Source organism: Periophthalmus magnuspinnatus, chromosome 22, assembly GCF_009829125.3.
Source record: "Periophthalmus magnuspinnatus isolate fPerMag1 chromosome 22, fPerMag1.2.pri, whole genome shotgun sequence".
Taxonomy (NCBI): domain Eukaryota; kingdom Metazoa; phylum Chordata; class Actinopteri; order Gobiiformes; family Gobiidae; genus Periophthalmus; species Periophthalmus magnuspinnatus.
This window is the reverse complement of record NC_047147.1, coordinates 3,012,696-3,038,918: the sequence shown is the minus strand read 5'-3', so window position 1 is coordinate 3,038,918 and position 26,223 is coordinate 3,012,696. Positions and strand designations below refer to the sequence as shown.

General features: G+C 43.2%; 1 protein-coding gene across 1 annotated transcript; it reads left to right on the top strand.

Moving 5' to 3' along the window:
• Positions 1 to 21,787: 21,787 nt before the first annotated feature.
• zfp36l1a (zinc finger protein 36, C3H type-like 1a) lies at positions 21,788 to 26,014 on the top strand. The gene is made up of 2 exons (XM_055231193.1): positions 21,788 to 22,023; positions 23,246 to 26,014. The coding sequence occupies exons 1-2, from the start codon at positions 21,973 to 21,975 to the stop codon at positions 24,281 to 24,283; spliced, it is 1,089 nt and encodes a 362-aa protein (XP_055087168.1). The 5' UTR covers positions 21,788 to 21,972; the 3' UTR covers positions 24,284 to 26,014.
• The last annotated feature ends 209 nt before the right edge of the window (positions 26,015 to 26,223 follow it).

The following is a 26,223-nucleotide window of genomic DNA, read 5'->3' as shown; positions in this document are numbered from 1 at the left end:
TATTATGCAAAAAAAAAAAAAAAGAATAATCAAAAACATGCCTGAAGTGGTTTTAGATGTCCTCCATGCATGTTTGAGTAATCTAGCGATCTCTCTCAGACTCCTATTCAAACCCTCCTTATAGTTAACAGTACAATTCTGTGCAATGCTCCGCCCACAAGCCTACATCACGCATGCTCTCACGCGACAATTCTCCATAAATATACAAAAACATGATACAAAACTGTATACTACGACTTCACAAATCTGGAGTGATGTGCAGTAGTTTCATTGGTGGGATTGCGCTGTGAAGGGGGTGGGGCTAAAAGGAAACATGTGACCTAAATATGTGATATGTTAAAGTTAATACCCCAGAGAACTAAAATACCCCCTCTTTAAAGGTGCTTTTCTGGTGAGGAGTCCACTACTCGCTTGTCTCCATAGAGATGCTTTTTCTCTGCCTGGAATGTCCCGCAGTATGACATTAAACATATCCATCTTACAATTCATTAGTTAACAGGTGTTTGCCATTCACAAACAGTGACACAACCGCAATAAAACTGAAAATGGTTCAGTTTAAAAGTAAATCATATTTATTAGAATGTAAAACAAAACTCCCTTTATGACACTAATCCATCAGGCACATGAGACAAGGCAACTCCTCATACATCCTCCTCCTCCTCCTCCTCCTCCTCCTCTAACCTCTCCTCTTCCTCCTCCTCCTCCAACCTCTCCTCCTCCTACTTCTCCTCCTCCAACCTCTCCTCCTCCAATCTCTCCTCCTCCTCCTCCAGCCTCTCCTCCTCCTCCTCCAACCTCTCCTCCTCCAATCTCTCCTCCTCCACCAGCCTCTCCTCCTCCTCCAGTCTCTCCTCCTCCTCCAGCCTCTCCTCCTCCTCCAGCCTCTCCTCCTCCCCCTACCTCTCCTCACTCTGCCATCTTTTTCTCCCTCTCCCCCTTGTAACTCTCCTTTCTCCCTCTCTCCTCTGGCTCTCCTTCCTCTCCCCCTCGTTCCCCTTTCTTCTCCTCCCTTTCCCCCTTCTTCCTTGCCCTCTCCCCTTGTCCCCCTCTCTTCTCCTCCCTCTCTCCTCTCTCTGCAGCAGTCAGCCTGAGTTAAGGCCAGAGGAGCTGTTTTCTTCCTCTGTTGTCGTGCAAACACACAATTCTATAAAGCCCATTTAACAGTGTACAATCCAACTCCAAACACACGGCCAAATTCAGAATCAAAAATATTTTCTCAAAGCCAAATTCGAGATTTGTAAGAGTTTTGTTGGATGGACCAAACAAGAATCAAGATTTCTACCCAAAAATATATATATTTAGTTACATCTATAGCTTCATCTGCTGTAAAACTTGTGTTGTTTGATGAGACACACAATATTAAGAAAGGTATAGCTACATGTATGTCTATGGTAGAATGTTCAGCAGTTACCATCGAGACTCTCTCTTCTCACACTCTCTCCCCTCCTCCTCCCTCCCTCTCCTTGTCTTCTCTCTCTCCCCTCTTTCTCCACCCCATCTCTCCCTCCTCTCTTCTCTCCTCCCCCTCTCCCCTCTCCTCTTTCCTCCCCCCTCTCTCCTCTCCTCTTTCCTCCCCCCTCTCTCCTCTCCTCTCTTCTCTCCTCCACCTCTCTCCTCTCCTCTCTCCTCCCCCTCTCTCCTCTCTTCTCTCCTCCCCCTATCTCCTCTCTCCTCCCCTCTCTCTCCTCTCTTCTTTCCTCTCCCCTCTCTCCTCCCCCACTCTATGGTGGACCCTCGTCTTGGTCTCCCTGCGTTTTTGCGACGTGTTTTCAAGCATCAGAGTGGCGTTTGCTCAGTGTCTTGAGCATTCAGGCGTTGGGTGCTCTGTTTGCGTGTCCAAAGAGTCAGACGCCAGAGTTCAAAAAGCTGAACTTTTGGTGTTTGGGGCGCAGCATCTACCAATCAGAGACTATTTTATTTAGCAACGTCATTATTGGGAAGAATTATAAAGTCATTGGCCACAAACTAACGGCAACTTAATTATGCTGGGTGCACCAGCTGCATAAAGGCTAGTCACAGACGTAGAAACGCCGCAGAGCTGATCACCTCCGTTGATGGTTTTATGTAATAAATACACTTAAACCACTTTCTCAACCTGATTTGCAGCGTTCACAAAGACACAGGAAAAACAAAACATCCAAAGGCACTCACAGACCACAACGGACGCCCTGGACAGGCAACAAGTATTTTTCTCCAATGTGTGTCCACGGTGTCCATGATGCACGTCACAGGTGTTTGTTGTCAAATGCCAAGGCGTCCAACTGGAGGCGTCCACCACTTTTTTGACGCCCCGGTGTGAATGTACCTTTATTCTGCTATTGCGACGTTGTAGTGACATCAAGCTGGGATTGTTCTACATGTGTGTCTATGGTGGAATGTTCTGAAGTTACCATGGCAACACAATGCACACATTAGCAAACACTGCCAAAAAAAGTGATTCAAACAGCACATTTTCAGGAGCCTGTGATCAATCAAAGTGTTCATGGTCCTGAGTTTGATGGTCCGAAGTTTGATTTTCAAGAAAAAGGTGAGAGTGACTAACTGAAAAACTGTTGGCTAATGCTAGCTAGCTTGTGACTCTCATGTTAGTTGAGAGGGGCTTGTTTAACAGCACAGTTGTAGTTCCAGCTTCGTCAGCTCTTTATGGTCAGATTATGTTAAACCAAAAATCAGCACACCACCAGGGAATGTTGATGGCACCAGCTGTAAAGTATCATTAGATCAAAAACTAAAAAAAACACACACACACAAACAATGCTGTCCTGTGTAAGTGATTCACTACATCAGTACTTCAATTAGTATCTGGGTATAGATTTCGTTTACAGCCCCGAACGATCGATTTCAAGTGAATGGAACAGAACTAGAGGCGTTTCATTCAGAAGATTCAGACAAAACACAAAACTGATCCAAACTTTCTAATGAGCTGGACTAATTTAATAAACATACAAGAATCAACACAAAAGACAAGCTCAAGACTAAAGCAGAAGCAGCTCAAATGTGCTGTGTCCAAACTGTTCCTCTGTCTCTAATGATGTGGATATGAACCAAACACCAGGACATCTCCTGTTTGCTCTCTCCCCTCTCTCCTTCCCTCCCTGTCCCTCTCCCCTCTTCCTCTCCCCTCTTCCTCTCTCTCCTCTCTCTCTCCGTCCCGGGCTGCTGGCTGACAGCTGGCTCTGATTATAGTTGTGAAAAATGGAGGAGTCAGTCCAACAGTCCTCCCCTGCAGCATTCCTTCAGCGTGACTCTGCACTTTCTCCCCCCCTCCATCTCCTCCATCTCCTCCATCTCTCTTCTCCTCCACCCATCCCTCTGCTTTTCCTCAGCTGTCCAGAATCTTCCTTGTTTTGCACTGAAGACAAGAGGTGTGTCTGTGTGGAGTTTGCATGTTCTCCCTGTGTAGTATAGTTTTTCAATGTAAAGTGAATTGGAGTCAGTAGTGCACCATGATCACTTCCTGTCTTGACTATGGCAGCTAGCAGGTTAGCTACGTCCAATTATATACAGTCTATGGTCCTTACTCAACAAACCTTTTATCCAGTTGAAATAATAACATTTTTCTTGTACTCTGGATCAGACCTGGACGACTGAGGGATTACACAGATATTATATTCTTACATTAAACAAAGCCCCAGACCTTTCTCCACCTGCAGCTCTGCCAACAGCCCCACCTCTGGCGATATGGAAAACCCAAAACCTGCCCAATAAAAATACTTCACTCACTCTTTAAAACCTGGCGCCGATTTACACTACAACTTGGAATATGTTCAGTCCTAAACTCCATAACGGCACATAGCATGACTTTTGACTATATATGTCTTTAGTGCAGTGGTAATATGATGTAACACATGCTTTAAAGGTTTATTTTAAGCTGTTTACAAACTGCTGCGTGACCCAAAATGTCATCTGGCAACAAAAATGTTTTCAAAAATTCTGAGATGTTGACAGATTTATAGCGTAGTTATAAAAGGATCACATATCAAAACTACATACAAGAAGACTACGGCATCGGGCGTGTACTGACAAATTGGATTAAGTATAATTATTTTACCAATAGGTTTCTGATGGAGACTACTACTACAACTACTACTACTACTACAAAACAGCGTTTAACTCCAGTCAAACGCTGTTGTGTGGAGCAGTTAAAGGGGCCAATTTGGAGCAGAGATCCATATTTGGAATTCTGACCACGAGTATCATAGCAACTAAAGAGCCAATCCGGAGCAAGGTTGTTGAAGCTAACACCCCTTCCTACCCTGGTTTAGCAGAGAGTGGGTGCTTAGCAACGCTGTCAATCAAACCTGTTGCTAATAATAGTGGGAATGACCTCAGGGAAAGAAGGCACCTGATTTGTCTGTTATTAATGTTCATATCTTGATTTACAGACACAATAGTGAAATAAAAAACCCAGGATCACGCGAGACCAAAATGACGAGTCTTACAGAGAGAGGGGACACAGTTTTTCAATGTAAAGTGAATTGGAGCCATAGTTGATGGAGCCGGAAGCACGCCCATGATCACTTCCTATTTGGAACGCGGCGGCTAGTGGGTTAGCCATGTCCATTTAAATATACAGTCTGTGGGAGGGCTTTAGGACAGCCATTACCTTGTAAAGATTTGATTTCATTCTATTCGGTTACAATTGTCCCTCTCTATATCACGGTTCACCTTTCGTGGTCTTGCTGTTTTGCAGATTTTTTTTAGCAATTCTACACGCTTTTTTAAAGCATATGAATGGGCATTGTGTTCTGCGTCCTGATTGGCTAAGGGACTGTAGACTATTGTCCATCAATCTCCTCCGTGCCATGTCTCCTGTACAGTACAGTTACACTGCTGTAGGGCGTCATTACTGAATAAATGAATCTTCGGTATGTTACATAAAGAAGGAGGAAAATAACATGATTTCATTCTTTAAGAGAAAATGTTAATGCCTATGTGAGAAAAGTGTATAAAGTGTGTGGTGAGGGATTTTACAGCTGCAAAACATATAGAATAATTGTAAAAAATAAAGCTGACTACTTTGCCGATTTCACCTATTGCGGGTTATTTTTAGAACGTCATCCCCCGATAAACGAGGGACCACTGTACAATCTATGACAGCCATTAGCTAGTAAAGATTTGATCTGATTCGATTGCTGCTATTCACTGGACAAAGATGACATTTTAAGGACTTTTAACTGGTGAAAAGATTATTTTCAGTTGTTAATTGCTATGGCGTCATATGAAGCTCATATAAATCCAGTGAATATGTCATTTTGGTGCTCAGACTGGCCATATTGGTTGGACTTGAAAGGGCTAAGAAAAATATTGTTTTCTTTCATTCACACACGTGACACCCTTTATTATTAGTCTGTCTACATCTCCAAAGCTCAAAACGCTCTGTTCCATCTTGTGATGTCATGAAGTGGTATTCAAGCTAGCTACCTTTTACTTTTAGTTCAGTAGAGATTGGCAAATCCAGGGATGGAATCATTCTAGTGAAGGTGTGTGGAGTTTAAAAACACGGTGGAGCACTTTCTGTATCACAACATGACATCACAAGTTGGAACAGAGTGTTTTCAGTTTGAGAGAAGAACTGAAACAAACAATGAAGCAAAACACAACTCCAAGTAAAACAGCATTAGAACAGATCAGAAAATGGCATCGTATGGGCCTTTTAACTGCAGTAGAGTTGTGCAATTGTGTTAAAATTGTATTAAAATCACCCACTTTTTATAGCCTTGTACAAAAATGAAAGAATTCAACCTAGGATCAGCCAAGACCACAGCTGTTTTATGTGTCCACATCATTATTGCAGTGGATGGAAACGTCCCACTGCAGGAGAACACTCTCCCACAACACTTGAGACGTTCTGTTTGGAGTTATTGCACTATAAGAACAAACTGGGCTAAGTTAATATGCAAAACAAAACAAGTGGCTTGAAGGTACAAAGCCAATATCTGATCCACAGACTGTATAAAGAAGTGGACTAAGTGAGTGCAACGTCACCCACAGCGTTCAGCTCCAGTCAAATGAAGCTCATCGAGGCTAGAGCGGTTATAGGGGTGAATTTGGAGCAGAGTTCCATTTCTGGGATTGCGACTGCAAGTATCATAGCAACCAAGGAGCCTATCCAGAGCGAGGCTGTTAAAGGTAATGATCGAACCAAACCTTCTTGCTGTGAGGCATGAGTGTTGCCACTCAGCCACCGTGCTGCCTACACACAAAAAACATACCATTATAATTCACCAAAAAGGACACTTAAGAACGAGCAAGACACACAAATACAACACAACAAAAAATAAATAAAAAAAATACAAATATATTCTTAAGAACAAGTAACAACAGAGGACCCATGAAGCTACTCTTAAAACTACCATTTCATCCATATGTTTTACCCAAATGTACAGTATCCTAACCAATCAAAATAAACTCAAGAGGCTAGTTTACATTTAAAAACTAGATTAATACATTTGGACCCATTCTCTGAGGGCTCATTAAACTCTGAGAGTTCTGCAGATGTATGAATTGTGTAGGAGTTCAAATCTGTGTGCAGTACTGATCTGAAGCTTCCACTGTGGGCACATGCCTCAGTCTGACTCATGATGAAGATGAGAGACACAGATAGAGACATTCGACCTTTGACCTTTACGCAAATGCAAATATAAAACACAACCATCAAAGATCATCTGCCCTGTGAGCTCAGCAGTGACGCACTCCCCACATCTGGGACAGAGATCTGGATTTTTCAGTTACAATTCCAATTCAATTTTGTTAAATATCTGCGGTTACCTGATATCAACAGATACCAGTGTAGGGACAGAAAACTGCATTAATTTCCTTAATACAAAACTTAAATCATCGTAAAATGGTAAATAGTCATATGTTTGTACAGAGGGAGGGCAGCTCATTCAAATTTGAGGTTTTGATTTAATGATGATTCACATTACTGCTCTATTAGAAGGTTAAAGGTTAAAAGGCAAACATAAACCTTTTTTTTTTTCACAAACTCACAGTTGGGAAGAGTAACCAAAGCTATTACCCAAGTAAAAATACTGTATGAAACTCAGCTCCATCATGCTAACATCATGCTAACAAGCACTGTAAACAAGTAAACCCCAAAGATACAGCACGTCGCCTCAGAAAAACTCATTAAAATCTTTACCCGTGCGCATTAAAAGCATGACCACATCGCACTTGTGTATTCCCTGTCATGACTAACGCCGCTGCCATAGTCACAGCCTGAAATGGAAACTCTCTCTCTCTTGTTAAATACTTGGGTTTCAGCTCTGTTCTCTCATAGGTTCAACAAATATAGTAAAAACCAATGGCTTTACCAGAAATGTGACTTTACTATCCCAGCGATACCCACCCGCCTTGTAAATACTAATACAGAGCTCCCAGTAATCGTGTGCCAACTGCGGTGCCAAGGTACACCCATACAAGCCCCCTATTCTTCCAGCTGTCTATTCATATAATTTTATCCAATATTCCAACAAAAGTCCAGTCAGAATGGTGTCGTTAAAGTCTTTTATAAGCTCTGATATCATCGTGAGCTGTTTCAAACATGTGCTCACGTTTTGATCCTGGACAAACTGCGCTGCTCAAATGGCTCTATAAAAGTCATATTATTTTAGCCTCAAGTGGAAATGAGCCATGCTTTAAATGTGTTAATACTTCGCCAGGAATGTCCCACAATATGGCATTAAATGTATATTTTCAAAGTATTCAATTATATGTGTTTTTATGGTTGAAAAAACATGGGTTCTTATTGTGCGCGCAGGTCTGAGCAAGAGTTTGGCCCGGTGGTATCGTCTGATGTTATACAGTGGTCCTTAACAATATCATGGTTCACCTTTCGCGGTCTCGCTGTTTTGCAGATTTTTTTATTCCAATTTTGCATGCCTTTTTTTTTTTTTTTTTTTTTAAAGTGTATGAGCGTGCATTGTGTTCTGCGTCCTGATTGGCTAAGGGACTGTAGACCATTGTCCATCAGTCTCCTCCGTGCCGTGTCTCTTGTACAGTACACAATGTGTTCAGACAAATTTACACTAATGTTGGATCAAAGTGTGACTCTGAAGTGCTGTGTGTTTGCAAGTTTTATCCCCAACAAAACCCACAATGTCGATGAAACGTTCTGCACCGACAAAGGCGCCTACGAAGGTTTGAACTTTGAGAGAGTTTAAACAAGAGAGAAATGTGAGAAAATGTTAATGCCTGTGTGAGAAAAGTGTATAAAGTGTGTGGTGAGGGGTTTTACAAACTTAAAACATATAGAATAATTGTAAAAGATAAAGCTGATGGGTTATTTTTTAGAATGTGACCCCTGCGATAAACGAGGAAACACTGTAGCTTTGTCTGCAATGTGTCACAGTGTGGCATTAAATATATCTACCTCCATGGACACAATAAGTGACAACGCCAGGTCAGGTCTGTGGAGAATAACAATGAGTGTTTGTCACGTTCATTTTTTAGCAATTAAAACACATGTAAATGAATAAATGCTTAGCTACACATTACCAGACCGGTTGTGTACATGTGTACATTTCATGGAAACAAGCAGGTGACCTCACCAGAAAAGTTACATAATGGCTCTTTATTAGCTCCTGATTGAAATGCAAGATCACCATTTGAACGGACTGCAGTGTTAAAAGGTACAAATGCTGCTGGTCTCCATGGAAATGTTAATGGGATTTTCCACCGAATGGCATTAAACTGATGTAGCATTTCATTCAGTTATAAAATACAATGAGAAACGTGTATTCTTACTGTGATCAGGCTCGCCTTTCCACAGATCTCACCTGTAGCATGGTGCTGCCTGTATGATGATAGATACGTTTAATGCCATACTGTGGAACATTCAAAGTAAAGCAATAAAACCTTTGTGAGATAATTTATATAATTTCTTCTGCAAATAATAAAAATCCAGTGTTATTCTGTATAAACGCTGCTAACCCTGTAGTTTAGACCTCTGTGGGATTCATATCTGAGATTTTTCAGATGTTCTCCTCCTCCTAAGACAATCTGGTTTCCTGGTTTTCTGTGGGTCGGACAGTAAAACTTTGATCTGGAGAGGAAACAGTTAAAGATGATTTTACTCTTGTGTAAAACATAGTAAAACTCTGTAGAAATGAGCCCTTCTGCAGAACAGCTCAAGTTCACTGGCCTTGTTTATATGGACCATTTAACCAGGAACACCGGGAATATGCAATAATCACAAAGGAATGGGGAAAATGTAGGCACTGGAAAGATAACTTATGGAACCTAAACTTTAGAGTTACTACTCCATAAGGGAAAATATCAGCACTGTCACTAGAGCGGCTCAGGACCACAATCTGCTATGCATGTCCATCTCAAAGTCACTAACCACTCCTTAGAAGAGAGTGAGGTTCAGATCTGAGCCAGAGGAAAAAAAATGATTTGAGAGGGGAGTTAAAGAGGCCGTTTTTGTGAGGAAAGACAGTCCATCTTTGAACAATAATGAGGCCTCAGACATCATCTATCTTTATCCTTAGAAATAAATCTAAACAAGGCAATAACAATACAGCATGCTAATAGCCAGTATGCTAATAGGTGTGAGAGCCTAAACGATTATACTAATATGATGAAGGCACAGTTCACACCTAGTGTAGTTCATTAGACCTTGCTAACAGAGAGAAACTGTAAAACAAACAGTTGTGTTAGTTTCAGTGAAGTTAGCTCCTCCCTTCAGACAGATATTAGGCAGTGTCCAGCAGTAATCTGACCAGAACTGAAGCGGCTTGGATAAGTACCCAAAGTTCTTCACCTTAAAACTTTTGTCCAGTTACAAATTGAATTTTTTTTTTTTTTTTTACAATGGAAGCTAAACTTTTGTTTCTTTACAGTTGTCTTATATACTGTCATATCATTTTGAATTATTCCTGTTTAAATTCAGGATTGAATGGTGAAATAATTTGCAATGAAACATTTGAAAAACATTATGTCTTGAGATTAAAGGTACAACAACAGGAAACCATGCTCCTGACAGGGCACATGTCTGCGGACTGAACCAACCAGATCAGGCTGTACTTGAAGCTGTATGTATTTCCTGTTTCTTGCATGCTGCTGCTCCTCCACGTTGAGAGGAGCCAGCTGAGGCGGCTCGGGCATCTGTTCAGGATCCCCCCTGGAGGTGTTCTGGGCATTTCTCACCGAGAGGAGGCACCAGGGAAGACCCAGGACACGCTGGAGGGACTATGCCTCTCAGCTGGCCTGGGAACGCCTTGGGGTTCTACCGGAGGAGCTGGAGGACGTGTCTGGGGTGAGGGAAGTCTGGGAGTCTCTGCTTAGACTGCTGCCCCCGCGACCCGGCCCCCGGATAAGAGGAAGAAAATAGATGGATCTTGTATTTGATCCATATTCAACCTGTGCAAATGGGTTAGGTCAGGAGCACTGGGGGAACTCAACGCAGAGTCTTGGTGTATACTTAAAACTATTTCTTTTTAAACTGACCATGGGCTGTTTATGAGTATACTTTTAAATTAACAATCACTATGGCAACAGTCCTAATTGTTTGAGTTTCTGGGTTTGAAAATCTGCTGCTCGGTGAAATGCCACTAATGGCAGGACTGAGGGCTGTTTGATTTGAACAGGAAGTCAGAGGTCACATTATTACTTTGTTTGGGTCAATAGATGGATCGCAGTTGTATGCATGTTATAGTTTAAAAACACATGAATATGGACCACTGCATCCAACAGACCAGTGTTTGGATGCAAAACAAGACAAGACAAGACTCAAGTCCTCATCTTTGGCCCACAGAAACAAAGAGAAAGTGTCAGCAGTCATCTCCAGTCTCTCTCTCTCTAAAACCTCTGCATATGACTGAAAGGGATTTAAGGGTTTTATTCTGCCTCTTCTCTTTTAATATTAATTTTATGATAATTATTTATGTTTTGATTTCTTGTTTTGTGATTTTAATGTCTTATTCTGTAAAGGACTTTGAATTACTTTATGTACGAATTGTGCTGTACAAATAACATTGCTGTAACTATATTTGCATGGTTGATTCTTTTTTTTTTTTTTTTTGTCTATGAAACAATACCTAACATATGGACAGCTGTTTGTGTCCCCTCCACTACACCAGATGCCCAACCTACAGAGTCCTATACAAATCTGTTCATTTTCAGTCCATTCTGCTCCCACATGCCAGTGCTCCGGGCCAAGATAGACCTGACCATGATCCAGGCTTAGGACCATGAAACCAGATCTGCTCCAAACAGGAAAAATCAATGTCTTCTGCATAGCACCCAAACAGAGAAGACATTCTCACTCTGAAATGTCCACTGTGGTTCCATCTGCCAGGACCAGACCAGGGACCAGAGACCAGACCAGAGACCAGACCAGAGCCTAGACCAGGGACTAGACCAGGGACTGGACCAGACCAGAGACTAGACCAGAGACCAGAGACCAGGAACCAGACCAGACTAGGGACCAGACCAGAGACCAGAGACAAGGAATCAGACCAGACCAGAGACCAGACTGGAGACCTAATACCCGTGGACTTATGGGTCTGGACATCTCCTATCGCAGATGTCAATACTTGGACAGATGCTCAAAACACGGTCAGTGGTTTGCTGCTGAAATCTAGAACTTGGAATTCACTGTTGAACTGAGAGAAATGATCAGAATGTACTGAACGTTTTAAAGGAGCACTGTGTAACATTTCTGCTGGTGGGTGGGTGAACAAACATTGAAATATGAGCTGATAAACTAACACAATATACAGATACAGCCAGAAAAAGACAGATATTGTTCAGCTCTAGCCATCACCTGGAGAGGTTTTTGCTTTACCTGGAATGTTCCACAGTATGGCATTTGATTATCTTCATGAGCACAAGCAGGTGGCGGAACCAGGCTGAGTTACAGGTCAGATCTGTAAAGGTTTAATACATGGAACATTCTCAACAACGGGTAACTCTTTCGACCATGTTATAATGTTCCCTCATTAAACACATGCCTTTTAGATGTATCCTTGCATGTTTGAGTATTTAGCCCTTATGGTTAGCTGTATGATTTTGTACGAGGCTCCACCCACAAACCTCCTTCCCCCATGCTCCCAACCGGGACACAAATATACAAAAACATGATACAAAACTGTATACAGTAACATGACAAACCTGATGTGATGTGCAGTAGTTTCATTAGTGGGATGCAGCTGATTGTGTTGTGATAGTGCTCTGAAGGGGGAGGGACTTAGCACAGACAGCAAAGCGAGGGGTAACTCAAAGTGTTAAAAAAATGAAAATTAAAGTGTCAATACATTGTTTTGGGTGAATATAGTATTTTCAAAACAGTAAAAGGAAACATAGTGATCTAAATATGCTATATGTTACAGTTAATACCCCATAGAAGTAAAATACCCTCTCTATAATTTATTGTACTAAAACCCCGTGTTGTTACATTTCCACAAACTTGACTTATTCCTAGAGTGTTCCACAGAATGGATTTAACTTTCTATTTCCATGGATACAGGCAGGTGACAAGCTATGCAGTGTTGCTTTAAATTCATGAATCGTTCTACAGTCCTCCTGGTTTGGCCTTTTGTTATGAGTCCATTTTGTTTTGAAAATCCTGATATGATTGTCCCCTGCTGTGAGTGGAAACTGTCCCTTCCCATGATGCTTTGGGGCAGGAAGCGGGGTCAGGAAGTTGAGAGAGGAAACGGCATCGGGCCTTCCTCCTCGGAGCGGTCGTGTCAGCTCCAGAGGGACCATGATCAGATCTGACCATTTAAAACACAAGAGTCAGACTTTCCAGATCCTGCCTCTAGTCCAGGCTAGAGCTGGAACGATAAACAATAAGGCCGTTTATCGTGATAAAAACAGTCCACAATAATCGTTCGTCAGACATTTTGTACAATCGTGACATTGGCCAACAAAGATAATCACCATTGTATCTTACTACTTAACCACAGGGGCGTCGACATTGGGGGGGGGGGCACAGGCTTCTGTTGTCTCAGGTCCCAGGGTCTTAGGGGGCCCAGATTTATGAGGCTTCTTGACCCAGGCCCCTAAATTTTTGTCCAGGGCCCTGCTTATCCATAAAGTTCTCTGCTAGATCATAGTTGTTTTCATAGATAACAGAGTACAACTCTATAACAGTTCTTTAAAAATTTGTTCATTAAAATTATAATAATTAAAATCCATAACATTTTTAAACTGTTAGCATCTTTAATCATTATCGTGATATATTCGTTAATCGCAATTATTTATTATTACTTATTAATTCATTTAGCCAGGACTAAACCAGGACTAAACCAGGAATAAACCAGGAATAAACTAGGAGTAAACCGGGATTAAACCAGGATTAAACCGGGACCAAACCAGGACTAAACCAGGACTAAACCAAGACTAGACCGGGACTAAACCAGGGCCAAACCAGGGCTAAAGCAGGACTAAACCAGGATTAAACCAGAACCATGGAGACACAGGAAGGGCATCTGATGCACTGCATCTCTAACTGGTAACTGTGATTAATCTGGTCACAAAAAAATAACAAAAAAATTAAAAATAATAATGTTTCATAGTATGGCATTAAACGGCATGGAAACAAGCAGGCGATGCCACTAGGCTGGTTCCAGGTCAGATCTGTGGAGAGGGTGCCCCGCTCACCATAACCAATCACATTAATACATCTCACATATTCCAAAATAATTGGAATATGTGAGCTGACATAATTAATTCCATACTGTGAAACATTCCAGGAGACGAGAAAATGCTATAATTCTCCCATAATTCACTGCCTGATCCTCTTAACAGAATCCAAACCTGCTCTGATGGTATTTTAAAGCCCTGATCCTCCATGTTTGCATTACAATCAGAGTGAGATTTCAAAGCTGTGGCGTGTCCAGAGTGTCCACATCCCGTTTCACCCAGATGCCCACCCAGAGCTCGTGTTATTGTCTGTATGAGAACTACATGAGCGATGGCGGCCAGCGGTTCACCACTAACAACACTGTGGTCAGCGTGCAGGCCAGTAATTACACGTGGGACCAGACACAAGTCCCTCCAAACCCTCTGCCCCTCTGCTCCCCGGGGCCAAAGTATGAAGCAAGACCACAGACCAGAGCTGTGGACTCGACCAGGACTAAACAGGGACTAGACAAGGACTAAACCAGGACTAAACAAGGACTAGACCGGGACTAAACCAGGACTAAACGGGGACTAAACAGGGACTAAACTGGGACTCGACCAGGACTAAACAGGGACTAGACCGGGACTAAACCAGGACTAAACAGGGACTAAACAGGGACTAGACCGGGACTCGACCAGGACTAAATAGGGATTAGACCGGGACTAAACCAGGACTAAACAGGGACTAAACAGGGACTAGACCAGGACTCGACCAGGACTAAACAGGGACTAGACCGGGACTAGACCGGGACTAAACCGGGACTAAACAGGGACTAGACCGGGACAAAACCAGGACTAAACAGGGACTAAACAGGGACTAAACCAGGACTAAACAGGGACTAGACCAGGACTAAACCAGGACTAAACAGGGACTAAACCAGGACTAAACAGGGACTAAACCAGGACAAAACAAGTCCTAAACAGGGACTAAACCAAGACTAAACCAGGACTTAACGGGGACTAGACCAGGACTAAACAGGGCCTAAACAGGGACTATACCAAGATTAAACCAGGACTAAACAGGGACTAGACCGAGACTAAACAGGGACTAAACCAGGGCTAAACATAGGTTAAACAGAGACTAAACCACGACTAACTCCAGACTAAACCAGGACTAAACAGAGATTAAACAGGGACTAAACCAGGACTAAACAGAGATTAAACAGGGACTAAACCAGGATTAACTCGGGACTGAACAGGAACTAAACAGGGATTAAACCAGGACTAAACAAAGACTAAACCAGAACTAAACCAGGATTAAACTGCTTTACTTAACCCTTATATTTGTCATAATTGTTCTGTTTTGAGTGAAAAACATTTCTCATTCATTCAAATAGTCCTTAACGTATATGACCTGCTAAAAGTCTGTAACTGTAGCGTGCAGAACTATGCCCCCCGCTGGCCGCTCTATGTGTACTACACCCTCTTCTTTCAGCTGTTGTTTGCACAGATAAACATTGACTACACTGCTCTTCCACTCACATACATCACAGCTGTACTTCAAACAAGGATGACAGGCCTGAACTCTGACACAACAGGAGACAGCTTCGATACAGTTTAGACTCCACAGAATAATCCACATTAAATGTTAGTACTTTGTTTTCTTTTCTCAAGTGTGTTATATCTGTGTAATCCCTCAGTGTCCAGTAGGTTCATAGTGGTCCATGGTGTCTACTAGTCTATGTGTCTTTTACTAGTCTATCTGTCTTATACTTGTTCTGATACAGCTCAAGATCATTCTATAGCATGCAGCGTTTTGTTGTGATGAGGTGTACGCCGACGTCAGCTCCTGTTGGGCATCAAAGTTTTCTAACACGGAAGTCAGCGGAATTGTTTCTTTTCGTTTTAGATGGATATTGTGATTTAAAATATGTAAATTATAACATAATGATCCACAAGTGTCACAGATTATAACTACAGAGACACAAGCACAATAGAACTGGAACTGCGCAAAGGATCATGGTATATGTAGTTTTTTTCTGTTTTTTAGCTGATGCTGCACCTGAACTTAATTAAAGAGACTTGTTATTTGATGAGTTGTGATGGCCCATGATACTTTTGATGGTACGATTATAATTTTTGCCATAACGGAGCTGCCCTCTGCACAAGAATGAAGTTGGAGTGTCCAGACTTTGATTAGGTCTGTCACAATAACACATTGTGAAGTTCGATATATGGCTAAAGTAAATATACACAATAAACAACAATATTGAAACCATAACACAAAAACCCAAGAGCAGATTTAAACCATAAAAACTATTTTATATTGTTAAAAATCATGAGCTGCAATAAAAATAAACAGCAGAATGAAAGACTTAAGCCATTAGTTTGTGTCTGTAATGAGTCAGAGACGTTATTAATTCAAACTTTTACGGCTTAAATCTGATCATTTAGACAAAAAACAACCAAAAACCACAACAGCTGAATCACAAAACACATGAACGTCATTTGTAAAACTTCTTTTGCTTTTAGTGCTACTACTACTACTATATCCACTACTACAACTACCTCTACCAACTGACTTCCTGAAGTCCAACTCTCTTTATACTTCAATTACTTGCAAAAAGTAAGTAGTAATTATCACTAATTATTATTATTTTTCACTGCTACTGCTACTACTACTACTACCACAACAGCTGAAACAGCAAAAATGCATGAACCGCATTTGTAATACTTTTTAATTACTATTAGTGCTACTACTACAACTACCATTACTAACTGACTCCCTACTAAGTCCAACTTCCTTTATACTACTACTACTTACAAAAAAATATTGTTCCAAGTTGATGCTACTACTACTACTACTACTACTACTACTACTACTACTACTACTACTACTACTACTACTACTACTACTACTGGTACTACTTTTGCTACTGCTACTACTACTGCTACTGCTAATGCTACTACTACTACTACTACTACTACTAGTAGTAGTAGTAGTAGTAGTAGTAGTACCATTAACTAACTCCCTACTAAGACCAACTTCCTTTATATCACTACTACTTACAAAAAAGTACACAAAAATATTGATTCCTCCCAAAAAAATATTGCTCCAAGTTTATACTGCTACTGCTACTACTACTACTACTACTACTGCTACTGCTACTACTATTACTACCATTATCAACTGACTCCCTCCTCCTAACTCTCTTTATACTACTACTACTACTTGCAAAAAGTACGTACAACAAATACTGACACCCAAAAAAGTACTGTTCCATCGTTCATACAGAGAACGACAGTTTGCTATGGTGATTATTGAGACAGGTGTAGCTTTGATCACTTTGAAGTCATGACGACTACTACAACATGTGACCCCATATTATAAAACAGGTCTCCATGTTGTAGCGCTCGTTTCCAGAGTCGTGCTAGTTTCAGTTGTTCATGTGGCTGTTTGAGACCGAACATCTGCCTGGGTCGGTCTCCGGAGATGGGTTTATTTCTCTACAGCAGGAAACAGGTGTGTCCTCCTCAAACTCCACAGGATCAGCTGCACTCGAATATATAGAGATAAGCCTTCTGAGAGTGTACTGTATATAAGCCGACAATAAACTGTCTATACGCTGTGGCATCATTAAAGGGGGACTAAACATCACCAAACATCTACTTTTCTCGCTACTAAATTATGTATATGGTGTCCTAGTCATTATCTAGCAACTTTAGTGCAAACTAGGTAAACTAGCAGCTTTCTGGTCAAAAATGTCGAAATCTAAGTGTGTGCTGGCTCCTCTGTTATTTCCAGTAGTTGGTGACATCACATAGAACTGTACTTATTACAGCCAGGTGTTTCTGATCACAAACACCTGGCTGCAGGGGCGGAGTCTGCAGTGTGGATGCCTGTTAGACCAATCACACTGCTCCTTATACCTCCAGACCCCACCCCTCCTCCTCCCTCACTCTCCCCTTTCGTCCTCCAGACCCCGCCCCTCCTCTCCCCTCACTCTGCTCTTTAGTCTGCCAGACCCCGCCCCTGATCCCCCTCACTCTCCCCTTTAGTCCTCCAGACCCCACCCCTCCTCCTCCCTCCCTCACCCCTTTAGTCCTCCAGACCCCGCCCCTCCTCCTCCCTCACTCTCCCCTTTAGTTTTCCAGACCCCTCCCCCTCACTCTCCACTTTAGTCCTCCAGACCCCGCCCCTCCTCCTCCCTCACTCTCCCCTTTAGTCCTCCAGACCCCCCTCACTTTCCCCTTTAGTCTTCCAGACCCCACCCCCTTCACTCTCCCCTTTAGTCCTCCAGACCCCGCCCATCCTCCCCCCTCACTCTCCCCTTTAGTCCTCCAGACCCCGCCCATCCTCCCCCCTCACTCTCCCCTTTAGTCCTCCAGACCCTGGCCCTCCTCCCCCCTCACTCTCCCCTTTAATCCTTTAAACAAAAGTTATTGAATACATGCATGATAGATCATTTTAATGCGGTACTGTGGAATAACCTTGGAAACACTGTGCTAAGCAAGTGGAAAAGTTACAACGTGCAGCTTTAAATTGATATTCATGCTTCATTTATTATATCTCACATAATCGAATTGCTACTGTTTAAAAGCCAGAACAAGAATAGACTTTTTTTAAACTCTATGACTAACAAACCTCCTTATGTATATGTTTAGTTCACAGTAGAAAGTCCCTCGTGTCCTTTCTCGTTACATGGCACTTAACCAAACTGACCACATGTGTCCTTTAATGTGTGACCTATTCACTGTCCTCCAGAGCTGTCCTGCTGTGTGATGATCTGCTCCTCCTCCTCTTCTTCAAACCCGTCCAACAGTGAGGCTTAACACAACACAAGTTTATCTGTACAGGACTGGTCCACAGAGTAACTCAAAGAGAAAGACATAAGACAGAATAAGAACGACACGAACATCACAAAACAACAAATCAAAACAGAAATAATTATTATGAAATGAACATTAAAAGAGAAGAGTGTAGATAGTCCTGGTTCAGTCCTGGTTCAGTCCTGGTTCAGTCCTGGTTCAGTCCTGGTTTACACTGTCGATCAAACTTGTTGCTAACATTAATGGGACTGACCTCGGGGAAAGAGGGCATCTGATTTGTCTGTTATTAATGTTCATATCTTGATTCACAGACACAATAGTGAAATAAAAACTCCAGGATCATGTAGAGGGTTAATACAAACATTTAAGACCAAAATGACGAGTCTGACAGCAGCAGTTACAGAGAGAGGGGACACAGTTTTTCAATGTAAAGTGAATTGGAGCCGGAAGCACCCATGATCACTTCCTGTTTGGAACGCGGTGGCTAACAGGTTAGCTAAGTCCAGTTATATATACAGTCTGTGGTTGGTCCCTACTCCTGGGCACAGATGTATGTAAACATTATAGCAAATGTGGCTAATTTCCATCTTCTCCGTGGAGACAGAGAAGTTTTAAGCTATATTGTGGAATATTATCGCCAAAGGAACAGCCTTTCCATGGAAACAAGCATGAAGACGCTGTGCTCCAAGTCAAATAAAAGTCAGGTTTGTGGAGATGCGAGCCTGTCTGCTCACTCACTGTAAGGACGCAGTTTTTCAGTGCTACAAAAACATGCTTCATACAGTCTATTTTTGGCTATAAAGTTGCATACAGTGGCTTTAATTTTGAAGTATGATTTTAAAAGCTACAATAGACCACTTCCCTTATCTCCATGGGCAGTTCAAATGTGTTCTGTACATTTGAACTGTAAAGCTTAAATAAGATTCAAAGAAGATCAGAAAAATGTTACCAAGTTACTAAAAGTTTGTAGAGCAAATTTAAAGTAAAAACATGAGTGTCTTTATATTCAACTTTAGACTCGTCACAATGAAGAGCACAAACTGAACCATGATCGCTCCCTGAGTCCAGCAACTTTAAAGCCTGACCGACAACACACACACACATATATACACATACATACACACACAGTCACACACAGAGATGCAAACACACACACACGCACACACCAATGATTATAATGATTATGTAAAAAAGTGACATGACCCAGATCAGAGACTGGAGAAGGGAGAGAAATGGGAGAGAGAAAGAGGCAAAAAAGAGAGAAAGAGGAGAAGATTGAAGAGGAGGAGAGAGGGAAAGGGAGAGAAAGAGAAAGAAAGAAAGAAAGAGAGAGATAGAGAGAGATAGAGAGAGATGCTGTCGCTACTTTGTGGGTCCACCCCCTCATGAGCTCCAGGAGGAAGGGGAAAGGGAATGCTCGTCCTCCCCCCCAGACCCATCACTTCCCTGGGGCACAACTCGGCAATAAACGGCCTCCATAAATCCACCCTCCCTCCTCACACCTCCCTCCTTTCTCCTCCTCCTCCTCACTCCTCCTCCCATTCTCTCTCTCCAAAACTCCACCCACAACTTTTTTTTCTTTTCTTTTCTCCCGGATTCCCTCTCTCCTGTTCGTTAGCAACCCAATCCGTGACACTGGCTGTGCACATGGCCTATGGGTGCCTGGATGTTCAGTCCAACAGGGAGACGTGACAACAAAAGGGCTTGTATAAGTTACTCAAGTCTTCAGTGCTGAGGCCGGCGGCTTTGTCACAGCTGAGGTCACCGAGGGATTGGGTTACGACAGGAATGAGACACAACTCCACAGAACTGATAAAGACCAGGCCTTTCTCCAGAAACACAACATCAACTTGGAACTATAGTTTTTTGGGGTCAATATTTTGGGGTTTTGGGTGTTTTGGAATTCAGCTATTGTAGTAGTAGCAGTAGCAGTAGCAGTGGCACTGGTAGTAGAAGCAGCAGCAGCAGTAGTAGTAGTAGTAGCAGTAGTAGTGGTGGTGGTAGTAGTAGTGAACAGCACAAATTATTTATCATTTATCATCTATATTTACTTTAGCGGTATATCAAAGTTCACAATGTTATCGCGATAGGCTGAGTCAGGAATGGGTTCAAATTACACTGGAAAGCCCCATGAGGCGACGTCACAAAGTCATTAAGAGTAAATTAATGACAGAAGAGAGAGAGGAGGGAAAAGAGGAGAAAGAAAAGAGGAGAGAGGAGCAGAGAGGAGAGAGCAAGAGAGAGAGAGGCCTTGGGATCAGCAATGGCTTTGGTAAACACTGTGGTATCATGGACTAGGGCTGAACCATTTGGAGAAAATATCGAATTATGAGTTTATTATGACAGGTTTTGAGACAAGATTTGAATAATGTTTTAATAATGGGGTTCAGTTTAAAGTCCATGTTATAAACACGTCCTGAAGAAGTGACAAAAACACTGAAATCTGAACTAACAAACTAACACAAGAATCACATTTCAGAACAGATCGAAAGTCCAGGGTTACACAGGGAGGGCATCTGACGCACAGGGAAGGCATCTGACACACACAGGGAGGGCATCTGACACACAGGAAAGGCATCTGACCTGACACACACAGGGAGGGCATCTGACACACACAGGGAGGGCATCTGACACACAGGGAAGGCATCTGACACACACAGGGAGGGCATCTGACACAGATATTAGCCTAATCATTCTTTGCACACTTTAGCAAGATGGTTGCACTACACTACAAAGTACAGCCCGCTTAAACGTGCGCCAGTCTGGTCTGTCTCCACGGTGACGTTATTGCGACGCCCGGAATGTTCCTCAGTGTGGCATTAAAAGTTTCCACGGAGAATCAGATCTGTGGAGAGACGAGTGCAGACACATGTCACTGAGCACGTGCAAAATAGATTGGTTTAATGCCATGTAGCAGACCCTCCACTGGAAAAGTTACACAGTGCATCTTTAAATAAACTAAAAATATATATGAACAAGAGCAGGGCTGTTCCCAGGAGAGATGAACCCCATATTTCAGTTTATTTATTTATTTATTTTATGAGGTTTCATCTTGTCATCACATGCTTTAAAAGTCCACCTTGGGTCATTAATTATACCAGTTATCTGCAATAGTTTAATCCAGCCAGACAAAATGTTTATGTAACGCTCCAAAAATAACTGAAGGTACAAAGTTTTCGCGCACTGCCCCACGTGGAGTTTGAATCATGGTGGATTTCATTTACTTATTCCGTTTTGGCGACTGCGCTCTGGGCCGCCGTGAGCCTCTGTGCGCGCTCTGCTTCGTGTAGGAGCGCAGAGGTGCCAAACAAAAGCAACGCACCCCCCCTCTTCCTCCCACACACTTGAAAAAGGAACAAAAAGTGAGTGAAAAAAGTTCCCGCCCCACTCCGCAGGCTCCTCCCGCCCTTTGGCCGCAGTTAAAACCCAAATGTCGGCTCCGTACCAGGGCAGAGGGGCAGTTCTGCACGGCCAGCAACACTGGAGCTGCAAAAGGAGTCTCCGTAAACCCGTGCAACTTCCTACCACGCGCACATCTTTTCTTTTCTGTGGAGTCGGGTCGCTGCCAGGATGACCACTGCTGTTGTGTCGCCCTTTTTCGACTTTGAAGTTATGAACAAGGTACTTACCCAAACTTTTCCCCCTGTGTTAGCTGTTAGCACGTAGCCGCTGTGCTGGAATGAGGCGCAGCTCCGAGGCGCAGCTCCGAGCGGCCCTCTGCCTCCGTGGAAGCGAGACGTCGGCTTGTTTTCGTGTTTTTACCTCGAATGCAACTTCTTTTTTTGAAAGTCTAACTTTTTGCTTTGGGTAACTTGTATAAGCGCTTGTGATATTTTTGCGCCAAAATGCGAGGTTAGTTTAGACTTTGGAGTTTGCAGTCAACCAAAGTTGTTTTATGGATTTTGCTGGGGTTGCCCCGGGCCAGCTCTGATTTTGTGTCTGTGTAAGCACGTCTACGCTTGTATCATGTACCCCGGTTCAGTTGCAAATTGGGTTTTTATCAACTGTTTGAATCCAAATCCTGGCTCATCTTGTGCTTCTATAGTTTTTCGTCTGATTTGCGTGCGTAAAAGCGGTAATGTGATTCCACAAGTTGCTTCACATTCAAAAGTCGTATTTACATAGACGACAGTAATCTCATTGGCTTGTGACTCTGCTTTATAGATTTGTTTACAAGTTTAAAAGGGCTTAGCAGTCGTTAAACCTCGCCTCAGTTATGTCATGACATCTATCTGTAAATTCGAGCACTTTTGCGCCACTTTTAATGCTCTGCACAAAGCCGCCACATGCTCGCTAATCATTCACCAGATTTGTCTGGCTCTGGCCTCGCGTATCGCTTGTTAAGGCTTTTTATTTGAGTCCACCGGGTTTTGAACTGCACAGATCTATACTATTAAAACAGCGCCTTTTTCTGAGTGCGCAGCGCCTGGGATTGTTTGTCTTTGCGTTTATGTTAAATCTTTTTAGCTCGGACTCGTCGTGGGGGACATTTCCTCTCGCGCTTTGTGGAGTTGGTTTATAGTCATGTAAATGAGTGATTAATATACATCTCTCTCATTTGGAAGTGAATCGAGTCAGTTTTTTTCTTGTGATCCGTCAGGCCGTGGTGCCATGTCCATTCTCTTTCAAATGATTCAGCGCCTCTCGTGCGCGCCGCTCCATTCACTAAAAAGACACACATTCCAAAGCAGGGCAGTGTGCCAACCCAGCTGCTGCTATAGGCCGGTATCCGCTGAATGAAGGGAGCCAAAAGCACACAGTCATGCAGAGGTCCACTGCTCCAGTCCTACTGAGATATTTACTGTATGAAGTTGTTCTGATCTATTGCACTTTGTTTTTACAGAACAATAAACTGCTCAGCTACAACAACAACCACGTGGCCGCCCCTCACACCATGTCTGTCCCCTGCACTGGCACAAACCTGCCCCTCTCGAGCCCCGGAGCCCTGCTGGACAGGAAGGCTGTGGGCTCCCCCCCAGGAGTGTACCAGAGACGCCACTCTGTGAGCAGCACCAAGTTCAGCCAGAACCAGTTCATCAGCAGTCTGAAGGCCACAGACCACCCTCTCATCTCAGGGCTAAACAACAACAAAGAGAACCGCCTAAGGGAGCGCTCCTTCTCCGAAACAGGAGAGCGGCTGCTCAGCAAGTGCCTGGGTCCGGCCAGCCCTGGCGGGGGCAGCCCAGTCAACTCCAGTCGATACAAGACAGAGCTGTGCCGACCCTTCGAGGAGAACGGCTCCTGTAAATATGGAGACAAATGTCAGTTTGCTCACGGCATCCATGAACTGCGCAGCCTCAGCCGCCACCCCAAGTACAAGACGGAGCTGTGCCGCACCTTCCACACCATCGGCTTCTGCCCCTATGGCCCGCGCTGCCATTTCATCCACAATGCAGAGGAGCGCCGCGGACCCCCACAGACGACACCCCTAAACCCCTCCAATAAGATGGAGCGTCCACGCCTGCAGCACAGCTACAGCTTCGCCGGCTTCTCCAGCTCGGCCGGTCTGAGGGACAGTCCCACCTCTGTCACCCCTCCTCCAGCCTTCTTCCCGGACGAGCTCTCAGAGTGGCCCAGCAGTAACCCCTTCACCTACTCCAGCCAAGAGCTGGCCAACCTGTTCGGCCCCAGCCTGGGGACAGGTCCCCTAGGCTCTGAACCGGGCGCCCCCCCCTCTCCCACCAACACACCGTACTATTTCAGACCCATGGTAGAGTCTCCCCACTTGTTTGAGGCCCCCTGCAGCCCCCCAGACTCTCTCTCAGACCAGGAGGGCTACCAGAGCAGCTCTGGAGGCAGCCTGAGTGGCTCCGAGAGCCCCACTCTGGACAACACGCGGCGCCTGCCCATCTTCAGCCGCCTCTCCATCTCCGATGACTAACTGCACTCTCTATCTGTTCCTATGGCGGTCTGTTTATACCTTAGGACTGACTGACTCTCTCTGCCTCTCTGACATGGCACTCCCCGTTACCTCTGCCCCTGCCCCGCGTTACCCTTGCCCCCTGATACATGTCCTCCTATGTGGATGTCGTCTTTAAGGGAAGCTACACATGATCATGCCATTGTAAGCTGCAGTCTTGCCCTGTCCTGTGTCATAGTGCCAAACCAGAGGAACCAAACAGTGGAGAACATGGACTGGAGCAGGTGCCACTGATGGTGACTTGTTGTTGAATGTGTAGCAGCACAGGAGGCCTTGGACCAGGGGTGTGGCCTTGGACCGGGGGCATGCACTAGACCCCTCCCACTGTAATTCTGCCTTAGCCGACGGCGCTCACGGACTGCAGCAGCTCCAGCCTTCACAGACCTATAGTTTTTAACTCAAAATGGCTGGTTTCTGCGTGTTATGGGTGAATGGACTACTGTTTTTGGTTCTTTCCTCTCCCTTCTGCACCCCCCCCCCCTCCCCCCACAGATCTTGTGTAATTGTGGACTGGGTGATTCTGCCGGAAAGACTCTTTGAACTGGAAGTTGGGTTTGCCCCTCTCTCTTTCTCTTCTTCTTAAATGTTGCTGGTCACTGCCTCTCTCTTGGGAGGGAAGAAAACCCCGATATCAAACTGCTCCTAGCCCCGCCCCTTTCCGCACTGGGGGTAATTCCAGCATTCCCTGATCAGATCTCAAGCTGTTTTACCGTTCCGCCCCCTCTGCGCTGTCACATCCCTTGGCTTTCTTTGTTTGAAAATTATTTTTTATTAATGTTATTATGGTTATTATATTTGTTTGAAAAACTTTCCAGACAGAAGGTTTGCTCACTGCTTATTTAACTTATCAGAACATATTTATTGGTGATCATATGCATTTTTTGTTAATTTTGTTTATATTTATCTGGATAATGAGCAATAGAATATATTTTCTTTTATGTTAAATTATGATCTTCCGTATTAATCTTAAGATTGTGAAGACGTTTTGTCAAGTTCCTTTTTTCACAGTTTAATATATTGTACTTCAGTGACTTTTGTTCTTGCAACTACACTTTGTCAAAAAAGTTAATTTAAAGCAAAATAGACGTTTGCGTTTTGATTATTTATTACTTTTCCCTCGTATCTGACTGCAATCCCGTCTGGACTACCCATCCTCCACTGTCAAAGGAGCCGTTTCGAGTATTTTTCCGAGTACTTTGGGTTGAAATGGGGTGCACTACGGACTCCAATTGTAAGGAATTACACTGTGGAGTCCTGGAATTCTGTAAACCCTCTGTTATTCCGAGCGATCGCTTCACCAAATGGGTTTATGGAGAGTGGGATATTTTGTTTTTCCTTGTTTTGGATCAGATGCTTGTTGCACTTGCTTGGCTCTCCTTCGACCATAAGAGTGCCTTTACGACATTCCAGGTAGCTAATGTAAGGTCTATGCCGCCTTTTATTCTATTATATATTTGAAAGCTCAAATGATTTTTTTTTTTTTTTTGTTTTATTTCAAAGTCACTTGTGTGTTGCCTTGACGTGTTAAAAGAGCGGTGAACGATTCGACGCAAAGAAAGTAAAAGATGAATGTATTTCAGCCATGTTTTTATGTTCACTACAGTAATTTTGTGAGTTTCTATGGAAACAAACTTTCTCTTTTTGTAAGTATTGATTGCAGTTAAATAAACCTGTATTTTTGGAAAAGTTCAAGTCTTGTCTCATGGGTCATGTCTAAAGTTTGCTGTGAAATACTGATCAGAGAATGAGATTTGGAAGTACACAAAAGTATAAAGATGTTTTGCGTAGTTATTTATACAGTTTACTTTCTAGAATCACAAAGTCTCACCTGGGGTCCAAAACACACTTCAATGCTTTACAAAAATGTGAGTGTGGGCTTAGAAAATCTGTTCTCAAATTAA